We start from the raw sequence: 18,157 nt of genomic DNA, 5'->3' as shown, positions 1-18,157 counted from the left end.
TATATATATATATATATATATATTGAAATGAAAAAAACATACGATGTTTTGGATTTTTATGCGTTTGGGTAAGGATATTTTTTATAATCTGATCACAAAGTATTTTATAAATACTTGAATTTTTGAGAATACTTTATTTTCATGAGTATTTTTACTATTTATTTAGATAGGTTCGCGTGGTATTATTTGTTAATGATACATCAGCCGTTTAATTAATTACAATTTATAATGTGAAAAATTGTACTTGATTATAAACATGTAGTAAATAAAAGCATTGAACAAAAATCGATTAGTAATTTGTTTTTTAATTATAAACATTTTAACATAATATGTAGTCATCATAAATGATTCAGAATAACCTTTAAGAGATTCTCAGATTTTTTTTTGATGGTGAACATGAAACAACAAAATAATACATAATAATTAACATTTTTATTAAAAAGTCTATGTTAAATAATGTTTCGTAATGTTTATAAAATTATATTTATTCTTCTACAAAAAATTCAAATATGATAATATTGTCAATCAATTGGCCTTGATCGTAATAGAAAATGTAATACATTTTGGTCAGTAGTAACTTTATCATATATAATAAATAATTGAGTGTCGCACATAATATTACATTATTAAGTGTTCTAACTAATAATCTGAATGGCCGAATTTACGCTAAATTATATTGAATTCTATGAACTACTTTAATTATTTTCCCTAGTCATCGTTGAACTACATTTAAGCACATTATAAATAGCCTAACTATCTGTATTTTAGTTTGTTTTTCTTTGAGTTTTAATTACTATCCGTATAATATATTGTTTATGGTGCATCAAATTAAGTACGCGTTCTCAATTTATTATAGTGAAATACAAGTATATCTTACTCAAGTTTATTTTACTAAAAATCAGTTAAAACTATGACTATGCATCAATGGTTGATTTTTTATAATTGTTAATCACCAATAAAAATTATTTTATGAAGTTGTCACTGGACTACTCAATTAACCTTTTCTTTGGTCTTAACAATAAAAAACTTTTTTTAAAAGACAATTTAAATATCATTTGGCACAAAGTTGAATCTTTTACTGGAGGGAACTTTTCAGTTGAATGTGATTAATCAGATTATTTACTTTAATTATCGCCCATTAACTAAATTTAATAAATAAAATGCATATATTACAATATTATAAGTATAGGNATTAACTAAATTTAATAAATAAAATGCATATATTACAATATTATAAGTATAGGTGGACAAGATTAACGTAAAATTAAACCTTATCGTTTACATACAATAGTTGTAAAATAACGAAGGCAAAGGAATAAAATATGCTGCACACTTGCATTTCCGGTCAACTTTGAGACACATTGCTCTACTCTGAGTAATAAAGTATTCACCCGAGAGAAATTTTTATGCTTATTTTCTTGTAAATCGAGTCACGTTTCATAACTCATAACTATTACATGAATGTCTGATTTGATGAGAAGAAATTCACTAGTTAATACATTTTTATTACTTCATTTATAAATAAATTATCATCGAATAAAAATAATGTATGTTTCTACGTACTTGTTTATAATGGGTGTTTTCCGCTGACAACCCGTTTTAAAATTCTATTTCTTTATTTTTATCTTGAAAATCTATCTTGTGCCGGAACCTACATCATTCATTATATACCACGTTTTTTTATAATTATACTAAATACTGCGTTGATTTTTTACATTTCGAATTAACTCCAATTCGAAATTCTTCAATTGTGTGTTACATATTTGATGTTTTAACAAAGTTTAAATTTTCATGAGTAAATATATTCAGTTTTACACACGTGAATAACTTAAAATTTGAATTAAATTAAATAGTAAAAATTTCATCTAATAAAAGAAATATTATTATGATGTTTTCAAGATTTAACTTATGATTACTTAATAATTTATACTTATTATTCATTATATCATAAAGTATATTATAAGTGTATAATTGTATATATTTAATACTGGCAATCTATACACGTAAAAAATGTATGTCACTAACTCCAAGAGAGTCATAAACATTTTCAAATTCATTCGTTTTTTTTAAATTAATATTAATAAATGACACCCCGTTCATATACCAACTGAGGTTACGGTTCATTCATTATTATAAACCATTAAGTATAAAAAACGGATTATTATACAAAAATAGGCCCATTATAATCATTACAAATTGTTTAATATAATTCAACTCATTAAATGATTGCAGTATAACGTAAAAAATGACTTGAACAAATGTTAACTTTAAGTTACGTCAGTTGTAAAAATTATTTTGCAATTTTCTAATTCAGTCATCACAATAGGCGAAGTTATTGACCAATTAGTAATTTTCTAAGACACTCCATTAATTTTGTCTTACATACGTTGTACATTTGAATAAATATACCTGCACCCTTTCGTTACTTTAGATGTATGTATATTAACATATTACTTTTATTGATTTGTGATTAGGCGCTTGTAATCGACTGAAAATGTATCACGAAGTATACCGATTGTGCATAACAGTAGTAGTTGTCTTTGAAAGCGCGTTACTCAAACTAAGTAATGTAATGGCCTCTGGCATTGACCACAATGTGGCCTAACGCCAACAGCTGTCAGCGACGGGTGGCGTCGATGAGACTTTCGTATTTAGATAATAATTAATAATCGAAGAAACAATCATTTGTAGTATTTGCATGAGTGCGTGTGTTTTGATACTGTAAATATTTAAAAACAGTTCGTAACATTGTACAACGATCGATATACATGTAGTTTTTATCTGACCTTACGATTGACCTTTTCTTACATTTTTAGCACATATTTTGTTATTGTACAACATTTTAAAAATACATAATTCACGCACAAAGACTTTCACCTTTTTATAATTCGCGTAGTGAATGCAATAATTGTAAGAAAATAGTCGATGGTTAAATGTCAATACTATCGAAGTATAAATTGTACATGCACAAATACATATGAAGGCATATGCATGTGTTAATTTATCAACGTTTTAAAATATTTTATTGGAGTACAAAATTTGCGACAGCGCTTATTAATGCCAGTAACCCTTCACAATGGTCGGAAGACTTAATGTAAAACACATGCAGATAACACTACATAATAATACTAATTATCAACGTCCGCGTGTTTGGTCATCTGTGTAAAATTTCGTATGTTCACAGTATACAAATGTCTTATGAATATGCGAATTATTAACACCTTATGTTAGTATTTTAATAGGTAACCGAACTTCACTGGACTGTTATCAATTGTAATTATCTTCAGATTCACACAATTAATACAACTGTTTATGGCACGATAGTTTAGTGGTAAAGAGCTCGAAAATTAATAGTTTCTATGTATTTGTGATTATTTAAAGTAAAAGCAAAAATGTACAACACTTTAAATCCTTAAGTCTTTGAGTTTTTTTTTTTTGCATGTGTAATAAGTTGACCGTGCTATTTTTGAATAATCTGTGAGAAAGACTTTAACGTTCTATTCGAACATAACTAACAGACTCGATATAGAAAATGTATTTTAGTAGTATTTGTTTTTAACTTAGTTTAAATATGTGTAGCTTTTAAGTATAAATTCTACTTCCTGTGCTATGTACAATTTGTATAAGTGTTAAATACATTACACTATTTTATTAAATTGAAAGCTATCGAAATTGACATTTCTTCTCCTGTTAGCAATGTGGTTTTCATTATTTATTAGAATACACAGCTCGTGACTTGTTGAAAGGCATTAAACGCAAGTGAATTATCATTTGTTTTGTTCGTGCAAAGCAAAATTCCAAGAGGAATTTTCGTCGTATATTAAAAATCTTTATTAAAAGTATTCCAACGTGGAATCATTTCATAATTTCCATTAGCTAATACTAACATTGAAATTTTCATTAGACAAAATGTACATTCAATATTTATGATTGTAACTGTGTTGTTGTCTGTGATCATTGTTCATTGATTTAGAAACATTATATAATACATTTTAAATCATAGAAGTATAGACGACTTCTATGTTACCCCTTCAGGCGAATAGCTTTACAGAAGTAATTTATAACATGTATTATAACCAGAATATAACCGTTAATGTGCATATACACGCAGCATATCAGAAAATAAAATGCGTGAACGCATAGGAACACTCGGATTTTTTTAACGCCCTACGGTATTGTTTGTGGATGAACGGCATATAGACAGTGGTAGCTTATTAATTAAACTCGAGGTGTCCGATGGCGTCGGAGTCTCAGCGGGTCACTGGCGGCATAGCGGTTCACACAACCGCTATTGTCACTAAGCACAAAAACTCATAGTAACCGAAGTACTGGCCACCATAAGAAGGAGAGTACCACGCCGGCAGTGCATATTTACTTTTTTGTAATTAACAGTTGGGATATGAATAGTAATTGTAATAAAGGGCTGCATAAAATCATTTGCCGGTAAACAATATACGAGACGTTCGTTAACCCGGAAGGGTCATTTTATCTTATGTGTTACTGTCTGGTAACTCATTTTTATATTCACTCGATCTTCATATTTTTTTTATAACTTCACCGCAGATGATGATTTTTACGCGCACATTATTCGAACGCACGTTGTTCATTATCTATGTAAGTGGCAATGTGATCGACGGTTAGACGAAACCTTAGGGGGAAGAAGTTATTGTTGTCGGTTAAGGCGTGTGAGTGTTACTGTTGGTTGTTAAAATGACCGCGTGGGCGACCCATCAGACAATTGTGTATTTACTTTTTATTTCTGAATCTTGTAACATTGACCGTAAATAAAAGTAAGCGATAACAATTTTATACTCCTGCTACAAAAATGCACAAGAATAGAAATAAATATAAAAATATATTTACTACCAATAAACAATATAATTTTTTATATTCACGCTCAAAAATAATTTTAAAATTAAACGTTATGTTTAAAACTTACAGTAATTTCACATGAATATTTCTAATCTTATATTATGAAGATACATGTAAATTCTTAAGATTACCTATCGGTAATGTATTTTTATATAACACCTATTTCAATATAATTTTGTCATGTTAACCCATTTTTTGATTATCACGGTTACTATATTCTATATATATATATATTGATCTAGGAACAATTGCGACGCATTCAGACATAAAAAAAAAAAGTAGTAAAAATAGTATTTAGGTCTATAAGGCACGGATCACGGTCAAGGATAAATATTCTTTTCAACTTATTGAAAGTTGAATGTCCTTCGTAAAAATACTATGAAAAGAACGTACCATTGTAACGGAATTTTGTTTTATTTGAAATATATTTTTGAAAGAGCAGACTATTTTAAGTGTGGACATAAAAATAAAAAGTACTTTTAAAAAGCATGTTAAAGATTATTTATTAGAAAGCTGCAATCTAATAGATAACGGAGCATAGAAGTTTCTTATTTATTTTCAGTAACTATTACATTTTCGGAAATTTATATAAAAAATAACAGGTTTTTGTACCTTATTAAATTTATTAAACAATTTTTAAAGTTTTCTCCTTTAACATTACAATTAAATGGCAATTTCATTTCGATAATTAATTTTTTAGCGGAAATTTAATTGATAATTCGTAGCAATAGCAATGTCGGTATGATGACGATTTAAAAAAATAACAACTTAATGTATCATTTTAATTAAAATATTTTCCTTATGTTGTTGGTTAACAGACCGCGAATGTTGTGACCTATTATTAAATTACGACTTAACATATTATTTTTATTACAATAATAATTATATTGTAATCATAATGACAACGACCGCGATGACAATAATTGCTGTCACAAAAATTATTTTTACAAAAGGAACGTTGACCTTTTTCCGGTTTAACGTTGTTCATCACAAAATACAAAGATTGCTTATCCTTCAAATAAACAATTATAGATCTAACGTGTAGATTTAACTCATTTTAGCACATATTTAGAGAATTTCAGAGAGTATTCGTGTGTTACAAAATTTGAATATCATGCAATTTCGAAAATGACAGAGTATTAAAAAGGTTGTATGATACAATGTTAGTGAATTGCTTGGATACTACCTAATGGAAGAATAGTTTTTCCAAGTCTGTAAATTGTATGGCCGTATTTATATATATTCATAACTAAAATATTGTATTTTTTTAGGACAAGGTTACAGGTGACACAATTCTACAATAATATCGATAACTAATTTCTATACCTGGTGCGCAGATTGCAATGTGGTGATTACTATAATGTCTAATATTTATTAAACTATTAGGAAACGTTATAACATTTTAAAAATATTTATAGAAATGATCATTAGTTAACAGACATAGCAGACGTATTAATTAAGATAAAAGTATAGCGAAACTAATCGTATTTTTTCATTTCAACTAAATTATTGAATTTTATTTAGAATTAGAAATTCTCATTATTTAATGTATTTTCTTATTAAGTTTTTGTATCAATGAGCTCTACTCGATCGTGTGTTTTAATTTTTGGCTGTGGCAATGTTTCCATCTGTTGTTTGCGGTTCAAACATTTTCCTTTTAACCAATAAAAACAAGAGCGATAAAATTTCCGCCAACACTTTCATTTGTACTAAAAATAGTACGTGCTCTGTGTTTGATCGATAGGGAAGTGTCGTATGAATTATCACGTAGTATTTTTCGTCCATTGTAAATCTACTTAAGCAATACTTCCATATAAGCATGTAATTAATTAGAACTGATTTTTACGAGTGATCGAAACAATGCTCACTCATGTAATTTGTGTTTCATGTCATAGTGTCTGTATCGTTAGTTAGGTTTAGTTCAAACAATATGTTCGAGAGTAGTCAAGTGGTTCAATATAATTAAAATTTTGATACAAAGAAAGTAAAAATTAACACTACGAAATGTTAATTTAAAGGAATATGCAATTTTTTTTCGGATTTTATCTAAAATCAAACTTAAACTTCACTTGTTAGTAATTAAATTTTTCAAAGTATTTCATTTACTTCTTCAGTTTCATCCGTTTTTATTTTTTTATTAGTAGTCATTAGTTAGAGTGAACTTGAAGAACTACGTAAATTGTTTAGACACATGACACTCTTACTATATAAAGTAGTTTCATATAACAAAAATAATATGATTTTTTATTACTATGCTTATCATACGAATAAATCAATCATACTTTTTGAGTTTATGATCACAGTTTGATATCTGCCGTTGTTCGACTATTACGGGAGATTCCTTAAATCAAAACATATCATATACATATATACATAATAAAATACATTATTGTCATTAATTTCCATTTCACGAGATAAATAAATCGTTTAATGCCGACTGATGTAATGCTATTACGAAAACATACGAATCAACTGTTTGTCGGGATCCACTAATTAATAGTCGGGCTAAAGCGACACGGTATTGTAACTTTATCCGATTTTCGTTTTCATAAATCAATGTTGTAACTTACATATATAATGTAGTGTAAATTGACATTCAAAAATATAATATTTCCGGATAACCTTGACCATCTCTGAAAGTGAAATTGTAGAAAGAATAAATTGAAAATAAAACTGAACACGATTTTAGGATGACGCGACGGCCGCGGTTTAATTTTTCTAAGGCTGCAATGGACTCATCGTGAAGTTATTAATACTAAATTCCTACTAATCATTTATACATATATCATAAATATTTTACTCTGGTGCTTATTTCATCATTGATATAGGTATGTCGGGTATTTTTATCCTTAAATTCATCATAATCTTTGTGGTCGAATAAAAATTGAAATTAGTTTCTTCACTGCCTTGTCACTTTCTACTATGTATCATAAGATTTTCTTCGAATAATTAGTATAAAAGTTAATTTTCGTGTTTTAACAAATCATCCTACCTTGATTTATCCAATCCTGTTGGTTCGTTATTTCAATGAATATATTCAACGTACAAGAACTAATCATCGTATTATCATAATTTGAATAAACTTTTAGTAGTATTTTTTTTATCCGATGACATTCTTTTTTACTTTTATTGGAAAATATGTTACTGGAGTTGGCTGCTGACATAACACATTTTCCATGTTTCTTACTTGTCTGGCTGACAAAAGTGTAACGAATTTGGAATTATAATTTTAACCCAATTTATTATGAAATACTCCATCAACGTCCATGTTCATTATAAACAAGCTGTCGATGCTGTAATTTGAAATTTACTAGTTTGAATATATTTGTACCGCGTGCGTATCTGATGCATTAGGTTTATTATAATATTACTTGAAATAATATTATCACACATCCACTGTATTATTATAATAGCCGCAGATCTGCATATTTCACGGCGCTAGTGTTCGCACGTACACTCGAATCAATTGCATATGTTTTGCATTCGATTCGATTAAACCCCTGGCAAGTGCTCCCGTGGAGTTTTCGTGTCTCTGATAAGACCGAGAATAATAAAAATACACAATATTTGCACGCAACTTGGCTTGATTCTACCTCGAAGGCCGAGTCGGAATATGATAATGTTGTTAATTATTATTGGTATTTGCCCATCTGTCCGGTTGCTGAAGAAATGTACAAAGACATCATAATTGTTTATAAATAATGTTGTCGTAAAAAGTTTGCTGGAATCACATTCATGGCTCTATTGGTTAATTATGAAGTAATGGATGTTGTTAAGTGTCACTAAAAAAAGGTAGTGTTATTAGTTTTACCCTAGACACTTGTTAAATGAAAAGGGTTATGAATTATTAAGCATAAATAATGTTGTTTTAATTTATTACAAATATCGTCCCTTTGTTTTTACGCTTGTTACCATGAAATATTTATGTCTACTGTAGGTAATATAATATTAACGAATTACAATTATATTCTTCTTGTAACGTCCATTGCATTTAATTGCGTTGCTATTTTTCTTCAATTATCGACGACGGACTAATTTATTACTTTCAGTTAATTTGATTTTGAAGTCTTAACCGTAATTCGACTTTTTATTGTTCAAACAATTTGCAAAAGGGTATATTTTAATAAAAATATATAAATCAATTTTTTTATCTTGAGTAAAATTATAATATTTTGTCACTATTTAAAAACGAACCAATTTTTATAACCATGAAATTAGAATAAGTTCATTAGTCATAAAATTAATTCATCATGTTTCTATGAATTCAATTAAAAATATTTTTAGGATTTCATTAAACATATAACTCATGAAATTTTGTCTTATTTTTACAGACACTATGAGTAGAAAACGGTGATATGGAGGCAGCTGCTAGTGTGGTTCAAATGACTGGGGGTGGTAGTAGGATGGGCATGAACTCGGATATGTTCTTGTTACCGTCCAGCCCTTTTACTCCATCTCCGGGTTCTGGAATAATTACTACAGGGTCCCCTACCTCGGGAGTCCAATATGCTGCAGCCACACTCACTGTGTTGCGACGAGACGCCTGGGTTTTGCCGGTACTTGTATTATCTGTACTTACCATGACCTTAATATTAACATTTGAGGTAATTTTTGTATACTTAAATATTTAAAATAGATATATAAAATATAATTTATTTTGAAAATATCTTCGATTTAATGACTTTGAAACCTATATTAATTTCATTACAGATATTCGTTCTATGCAAAACTAGGAAAACAGAACCTAGTAGAAGACATTTATTTTTGGGACAAGCATTACTCGGTGGTCTGTTCATGTGTGCAGCCGTTAGTGGACTTATGTGCACACAACCAACAGTTTTAACTTGTGCCACCGTAAGGCTGTGCACGGGACTTGGTTACTCAATGGTATTCGGCACATTACTTGTCAAATGTGTTTTCCTCATAAGTCTTAATGGAGGTGTTTATCTACCCGCACCGTATCAGGCTCTTTTATTATTCTTCACGGTTGCCATACAACTAGCTATTGGCACTCAATGGCTCATATTTTCACCTCCTCAGTTAGTGCCTTCACAAGTAAGTGTCATAAATACATTATTGTTTTAAATGCTAATTAAACATTTCTTTGAAAAATTTGATTTTCTGTTCATTATAACTCAAGTAAAATATGTGACACACTTAAAAGATAAAGATATACACAAAAAAAAAATATATATCGTTTTAATTGTTGTAAGTTTTTTGTGTTTCTTGTCATAAAATCTCAACTCCAACTTTAACGATACGCCAAAAGTTAACGATCAAGTCTAGATCTTCTTAAATGAAAAATTATGAAAAATAATTACTTTTTGATCTAAAATAAGTCAATACGAAAAAATAAATTATTTATGATTAGTTTAAAATTAATATTATCCGTTTGGCTATAATTAATTAAATTTAAAATAATCATTTATCAGTAGCAACTTCCAAATTTATTAAAAGAAACCAAGTTTAACGTCAAAAATGGGAAAAGAACTCGCACACGCATTAAATAATTCTCCTGTCCTGATTTTCCTTAATCAACAAACTAATACATCTGCAAAGAAAGTGCTTTCCGCGACGCCACATTGCTCACTCACCGTCAAATTCTTAGTTTACACGGGCGATGCTTCAGAGCATCTACATCCCATCATATCATTAAGTGGGTCATGTGGAAGAGCGTTAAAAAAAAAAAAAATTGCCTATACAGACAGTGCGTAAGATTTTGTAATGTCCGGGAAAAACTCTAATATTTATTACCCGTGTTTTTTTTTTTAGATTTTCACTAACTTTTATTTAAATAATAGAAATATTAGGTGATTTATCATATCTGATAAATAGTTAAATAAATAGAAATAATAATTTTTCAAAACATTTTTGTTACAAAAGTACTATTTTATTCATCACAGTGGGCGACCAGCTTAGATAACAGTTGTGACACGAAGTATCAACATATGTTGGGTTCAATGGTATATCCAGCAACGTTATTGTTCGCCGTCATCGTGTTGGCTGTCAAATCAAGACATATACGTGACAATTACCGAGAAGCTATGTACATTGGATTAGCCGTTGGATGTACCACTCCGTTGTGCGTTGGTTGGGCATTAGCAGGGCTTTGGGCCACACAGCCGGGCGACCAAGACGGTTGTTTGGCCCTTGGCCTTGGCGCCACGGCCGCCTTAGTTTTGCTGGTCATGTTCATGCCCAAAGGCCGACAGTTGGCGGCTATGGGGCGGGATGGACTTTATGACGAGGACAAACTGAGCACAATGAGTCGACCAGCGTCTCCATCGTTTTTCCATTTCAAACCTTTCATGACTCCGGTGAAACATACATCGACAATCAACACTTTTGGAGGTAATTTTCATTGACAAATTTAAAAAGCATCGTTCCCGTCAGCGACTTTTATTTGATAGTCTAAACCAATAGTTTTAAATATTTTTTATTAGTTGCTAACTCTAAATATGAATTACGTGCATAGGCACATTTTTTGTTTACCGTTGTAACTCTTGTCGTATTTGTCTGCTATGTTTATTCAGGACTAGAATCTTTGTTATTAAGTTGCTTAAATTACTCACGCTATTAAGAACTACATAGTGTTTAAAGACACAACGCTTATCGGCTGTAAAGAAATTATTGTTTGAACTTAAGAAGACCCGTAGACAATCAGTCGGGTTTTTCGTAATCGTTGTAGTCTATAGTTGTGTAACAGCTAGTTTAAAAGAACATCACTTCAAAGTTTTTTTTTAAGGATAGGTGAAGACTACAAATTTGATTAACGTTGCGTGATCTTCTTTATGACGGAATATTTTCTCTGAGAAATCGAACATTCAAAAAATGTTAGATTTTTTATCTGTTTCAACTGCATATTTTAATAGTTGTTTAATAGTTTAGCCTTAAGTATATATTTTACTCCATTGCCAAGATTGTTACCTAAGAATTATTTTACTATGCTTAATTTTTCACTGTACTGTTTGTTTCTTATATATTTAATTTTCAAGTTTAAACCAATGTGTTGTAACTGTACTCTTGTTTTCCCTAATACATTTTTAACGATTTTATTAATTTGACACTTCATTCCGAGATTATTTAGTTAATGCGGTATAAATTTAAATTATATATTTTACTTGTAAACAGATGACAGTTATGTTTTGATAATTCACGTTAATACGTAGTTATCTACACCATAACAAGTTGTCATTACTTATGTTGTAGCAGTAAATAAAAAAACCAAAGTTTTTAGGAGATATAGGTATTTAGAAAATAAATAATTAGTCATATTTAATTGATTATTATTGTGAATAATGATAAAAAAATGTACATAATACATTTTACTTTTGCGATAAGCTTAATTGTCATTTTATTTTTTCTTATTTAATTAAAATAAAGAAAAAAAGTGTTAATATGTGTACAGCTGAGAAATTTTATAACGAAAAAATATTTTGGGATAAATTTGTCTGAAAACAAATATTAGTATATGCGTAGGTAACGCGATATTTTTTTAAAACTGATTAAGAGCACAATTCTTTATCGCCAAAATATTTGAGTTAATATTACATTTAGACGATTTCATAAATGAGAATAAAGTGATTTGAATTGGTTGATGGAAAGAAAAGTGTATTTTGCTCTGAAATTACTTACTAATGAGTTTTTCGTTTACTGGAACGCTCTTACGTTTTCATGTGTCATGTCGTTAAAAGTTTAACTGATGACAGTGACGAATTAGAAACACTAACTATGGCTCCTGTACACTCACCTTACCAATACAACAAGTTAATTATTTTATATGTAACCGAAGTTCTAACACTATTTAATATTTTTAACGTCAAACCTATTTTATCCTCATATATATATTTTAATTTCGATGACTTCAGTTGTCTAGAATTCATGTGTGCAATTTGTTTTAAAATAGTAATAGTTTTTACTTAATTGCAGATCGAGTAGCACTTGTTGCACCACCTACGTACCCTCACCATTATTATCCTTATTGTTACTATCCTCATCATGGAGGTGGCGGAAATGCCCACCAACAGTATACTAGATGTCCACCAGGTAAAAATACAATTAGTGAATGTTATATATTACTGTAATAATCTAAATGTGTTTTAGACATGTGCAATTTTGCGGGAATGGATAACAGTATATACACAACGATGGAACCAACCATGTCTAACAACCCCAATGTTTTTTTCCACCGTTCTGGAATCCATCCAGGCATGATGTACTGATTAATTTTTTAAGAGAATTCTTTTCATTCATATGTGAACTACTATTATTCGTTAAATTTACTATAATTATTAGTGTTAAATTCTACAAAAACCATCAAAAAATAAAGTGTACCTTTTTTTTTAAACATTTACCAATGTACAAAATTCGAATGAATATCTAACCTATTAATAATATAATATACCTATATCTGGATCTCAAATCAAATAATTTTCTTCGTACGATTTCCTTTACGAAAATTATCTCTTATAAAAAATTGTTTACCATCATGTGGTTTCTAATGTAAATATCTTTTAACCATTGAAATTAACTTACCATGTGTAAGAATATTTTATCGACAAATAAATTTTATGGATTAAAATTGTTGCCATTGTTTTAGATTTATATTGTAACAATATTAGTATTACTTTCATAAGCTAAGTATAATATTAGTATTGTACATTATATTGTTTTAATTATATTATTAGTTGTAATATTAACCCTTAAATGTATTGTATTTTCAACCAGTGCCGTAGTTAAGAATACATTTGGGATACTTACCCATCCCTACATTTATTTAAACATAGGTTTACTATCATACAAAAAGGCTTAAAATTTTTAATGTTTGTACATTTTTGGATTATTTCCTCAGTATAGTATTTTAATTATATAAATAGATTTAATTAGTTGAGTATCTACTTATTAGATATCTCTATAAAAATTTCTGAGTAATATTTAAAAAACATTTGATTGATTATATAGACTTTAACATAAAATATTGCTAATTATGATCAATGAGTAAATAAGTATTTCAAGTAATTATCTATTAGAAATATTTTTGATAAAGTTGACTTAACAATAATTTTATATTTTAATTTACATGGATTTCTTTTTTAATAATATAATTTCGATCAAATTTATTCTTTTTTTGTAAATTTTTTTTTAAACATGATAATTTAAATTTCAATTATTTGTGAAATGCTTTTTAAACCAAATCAAAATTTATTCAGTTCCAAATTTATTATATACGTCAACTTTTACAAAAAAAAAAAAACATTTCAGGTAAATTACTATTTTGAAGAACTTCATTAATACAGTTAAACTCATTATCATTGTATTCAAAGTTTTAAAAATAATGTTCAATCATAAAATTTTACGTGTTATACTAATACAACATTTTTTAAAGTATATTCATAAAAATGATAATTTATATATTATGTTCTACTGTAATAATTTGTTAAGTAACTTCAAGCTAAATGATTGTTCATTTAAAAAAGTATTAATTACTTCTATTGTAGGTTAAATTTTTTATTCTTTATTTGATAATTGCAGTTATTATTTTCAAGAGTAAAATAAATTTAGTTTTATTTGTATAATGTTTTGATATTTTTTGTAAGCTAGATTTAGAGTATTTTTTTTTTTTAATAAATACCTCAAATAAATTTATGATAAATTATTACTTACTGAACAAGATACTTAAGAACATTTTAAAATTCAATTAGTTAAAGTTGCTCATATGGTGTATAAAAAAACTTTAAACAAAAAAATGAATTAAAGATTTCATTTAAGAATTTTTAGATTTTTGGTTTGTATGGTTGAGAAGTTGAGATGTGAGAAAAACATATATTAATAATGGGTTTGAAAATAAATTTGTTGTGATTTTATTTAAAAAATAGTTTACTATATCCCAATGAAATTGGTTTTTCAATATTGTTAAGTATTATATGTCATTACACATATATTTTTAGTCAAATAAAACTTCAAATCAGAACGTTTATGGGAAATCTTAGGACTAAATGCAAAAACCACAAAAGTCATTCATTTGACAATCAGACCTAAATAATAGTATTTAAACATTATGTTAATCTGTAAATATTAAGTGATTTTATAAGTAACTAACATTCAAGCATTCAAAGCATTCAATTAACAGAAAAAAAAAGTCATAAGAAATTATATGCAGGACTATAATTTTATAATCATAATTGAGTTATAAATTATAATAATTTATGATTGAATTATAAGACTTTATATTTTATTTTTTAATATCTAGGTTAACATATAATTTACAAAAATATTAAAATAGTTTTCATATAAATAAATATGGTTCCAATATAAAAATATTACTTATTATTTTAATGATAAAAGTTTTATTTATGAAAGTATTTTTTAACATACCTATTAACATTAGATAAATAAGTACACTAATGTACACAGAAAATTAACTTCAACTATCAACCCATGTAGTACTTATAAGTCCTTACAAGAAATATTATTATAACAGCAGTTTACACATGTTTGTACAATATTTAAGTATTTCAAGAAGTTTAAGAATAACAGACTTCCTTTTTATTCTATTAAATATTGTTAAGGTAGTTTGTCAGCAGTAGTATAGCAATGTTTGTTCGGTTTTAAATAAGTATTTTCATGTTGTACACTTTGAGAACTTGTTCGGCATTTAGCTAAGCACAGTTCAAAATGGTCATTAATTGCAGCAAATAATATACGAAATGTTTCTGAAGCCTTTCCTAACACTTTTTGCAACAATTTTTTCTATAAAAAATTAAATGACAATTTAATAATATCTTCTGAACAGTTTAAATTATTTAAATACTTTTTGTGGATCAAGACAACATGAAACACAATGTTCATATACCATGCAACAGCCATCTGTATTGCAAGATTCACATAAATAGCGTTTTTCAGTAATTCCACAACAGTTATTAGCTAAGAGATCATTTCTTTGGCAAATATAACCTAAAACATAAATATAAATCTTAAATCTAATACAAAATTACTGAAAATGATACGAGTCAAAATCATTTATTTTTTATAAAATATTATTTCTTTATAATGTATTGCAAAATTACTAATTACGTTTACACTAGATTACACAAATTTTTAGAAATTGATTTTTTTATATGCAAAATTTTAAATGTATTTTAAAAAATTATATACATAATAAATTATTTAATCTGATAATTTATTTATTTTTAACTATAAATAAATAAATAAAAAAAAAAAAAATTATAACAACAATAAAACAATTTGGATTACCCCTGTCATCTGCAACTAATTCTTTGCCTTGAACAGTGTTCCTGCAATTTTTTCGTAAGGTGTTGTTCCATTCTCCTTCTGAAGAAATCCACACAAAAGAACTGTGATCCAGTTTGTGAGGTAATTTCCATGTATCAAACGTTTTCGGAGACTATTAAATGTTTAATTTACTTAAAATATTAGTTAAAAACTCAGGCTGGTACTAATCTAACACAAATTATGCTGGATATAAATGACAAAATACCAAGTAAAACAAAATATTCCAATTTCATCACACATCAAATATAATTATATACTAATAAAAACCCTAAAGAGGTAGTAAACTACTTTGTTTTGAAGGCTTTCCCTAACTCCGGTACAATATAAGACAAAATAGTCTAACTGATTAATAGAATTAAATGTACAATACATAATCATAATTCTAGTGGGAAATAATATAATATGAACATGAATAAAATTTATGATACATTAAAAATAAATTATTTTACTTATTATTTTATGAATATTTTAAAACCTATGGGATAGTAATATCTTAGAATATTTATGCTTTATACACATTATTTGGACAAGTTCTCCAAATAAATATAATAATACTGTAGATAGGCCATGTTTATAATTTAGATTTAAATATGATTTTTTACAGTAAGCATCAATATTTGATTGACATTATTCCAAATTACAATATTAGAAATGTACAGTATTAGTAATTCAAATTTATAAATAAATACCTTTATAATTTGTATACTTACAATTAAAAGAAAACTAACAATACAATATGTAAGTGAACATCCAAATATCAAGGATAAAACGACTTTTCTTCGTATGAAACTGAATAGAAAATCTTTCCACATGACAGACAAAAAACATTAGACATTTTTAAATACAGCAATATATTTAAAACAATTAAGATAATTTCAACAATTGATTCATAATGACAATTTTTAATTATAAGTTACAGAAAAACAATTACATTTTTTTAAACGATTAATCATTAAAATATAAACATGTTTAAAATTAATAATATTCAATTGTCTACAATGCTATTTTTATTAATTAAACTCTATTGTATATAAATAAAAAAATTAAGTAGGAAGACGTAATTTTATTCGAATGTTTAATTTATAATCAATTACAATGATAACGTTATCTTGTTATCACCTTCATACTTCATAGTGACTGAAAATTTGTAATAGAGGTTACAAAGATATAGATAATACACTAATATTTATAAGTTAATAATAATAATAACAATTTTATTATTATCTATATCAAGTAGAGGTACATGTACACGGAATTTTAACTAATTAAATTTATTTTATTAAAGAAATATGAAATCAAATAAAGTTTGAATATATTATATTGATAGAGAAAATATTTAATTATTAGTTACACTTTAAACCGCGTAATCTGGTTGTTAAAATATCGAAAAATTGACAATAAGTTAAAATATTTAGTATCCGGTTAAAATAATTGTTTTATTTTTTAAATGATTTAAGCCATTTGCTGTTGTCTTAAAGACTAAAAGTCAAATGAATTACCGAAATCTATATAATTCATCCGATTATCAAAAGTTAAAAAATATAAAAGAGCATTGTTTGGAAAGATTAATGGCGCAACTACTGTCGGTATTATAGCACTCTCAGACTCAAGTACTTTCTATAAATATTTTAAATGTTTCCTGGATGAAAGATATGATTATAGTCAGGAAAATATGATATAACCAATATCAAGTAGTTCAAACTCAAAATAAGAAGGTCATGATCAACTGTATTATATGTTTTACTAAAGTCAACGAGACAACATCAACCTGACATTAATTTTATAGACTATAAGAAGTAAAAAATGTTTGGGGTATGTCAACTTTTAATAATAAACATTAAGCAATATTCTGTTGCTAATTTTTTATGAAATTCCGTGATATCGTTCATTACTTGTTCGACCAGTATTATGTAAACAATAATTAAATGATTACGTGTCTTAAGAATGTCAGTGAATTTTTGCTTGGTTTAGTTAAAATGTATTGGTTTTTTTT

At 27.3% G+C, this 18,157-nt stretch overlaps 2 protein-coding genes across 2 annotated transcripts in view; one reads left to right on the top strand and one right to left on the bottom strand.

Moving 5' to 3' along the window:
* Positions 1-14,366, top strand: part of LOC126907008 (uncharacterized) — a 42,154-nt gene extending 27,788 nt beyond the window's left edge. Inside the window, exons 4-8 of the mRNA XM_050687993.1 lie at positions 9,204-9,476; positions 9,583-9,927; positions 10,776-11,223; positions 12,802-12,918; positions 12,976-14,366. Of these exons, the coding sequence (XP_050543950.1) occupies positions 9,228-9,476; positions 9,583-9,927; positions 10,776-11,223; positions 12,802-12,918; positions 12,976-13,094 (1,278 nt within the window). The 5' untranslated portion in view covers positions 9,204-9,227 and the 3' untranslated portion in view covers positions 13,095-14,366. The remainder of the gene's footprint in view (positions 1-9,203; positions 9,477-9,582; positions 9,928-10,775; positions 11,224-12,801; positions 12,919-12,975) is intronic.
* A 735-nt stretch (positions 14,367-15,101) lies between these two features.
* Positions 15,102-17,153, bottom strand: LOC126907046 (SREBP regulating gene protein). The gene is made up of 4 exons (XM_050688054.1): positions 16,875-17,153; positions 16,126-16,276; positions 15,683-15,825; positions 15,102-15,621 (listed from the first exon to the last, which is right to left on the bottom strand). The coding sequence occupies exons 1-4, from the start codon at positions 16,974-16,976 to the stop codon at positions 15,436-15,438; spliced, it is 582 nt and encodes a 193-aa protein (XP_050544011.1). The 5' UTR covers positions 16,977-17,153; the 3' UTR covers positions 15,102-15,435.
* Positions 17,154-18,157: the final 1,004 nt, after the last annotated feature.

This window comes from Daktulosphaira vitifoliae, unplaced genomic scaffold (genome assembly GCF_025091365.1).
Source record: "Daktulosphaira vitifoliae isolate Bord-2020 unplaced genomic scaffold, ASM2509136v1 Scaffold_1, whole genome shotgun sequence".
NCBI classification, from domain to species: domain Eukaryota; kingdom Metazoa; phylum Arthropoda; class Insecta; order Hemiptera; family Phylloxeridae; genus Daktulosphaira; species Daktulosphaira vitifoliae.
Note: the sequence above shows the minus strand (reverse complement) of the source record. Positions and strands in the feature narration are given on the sequence as shown.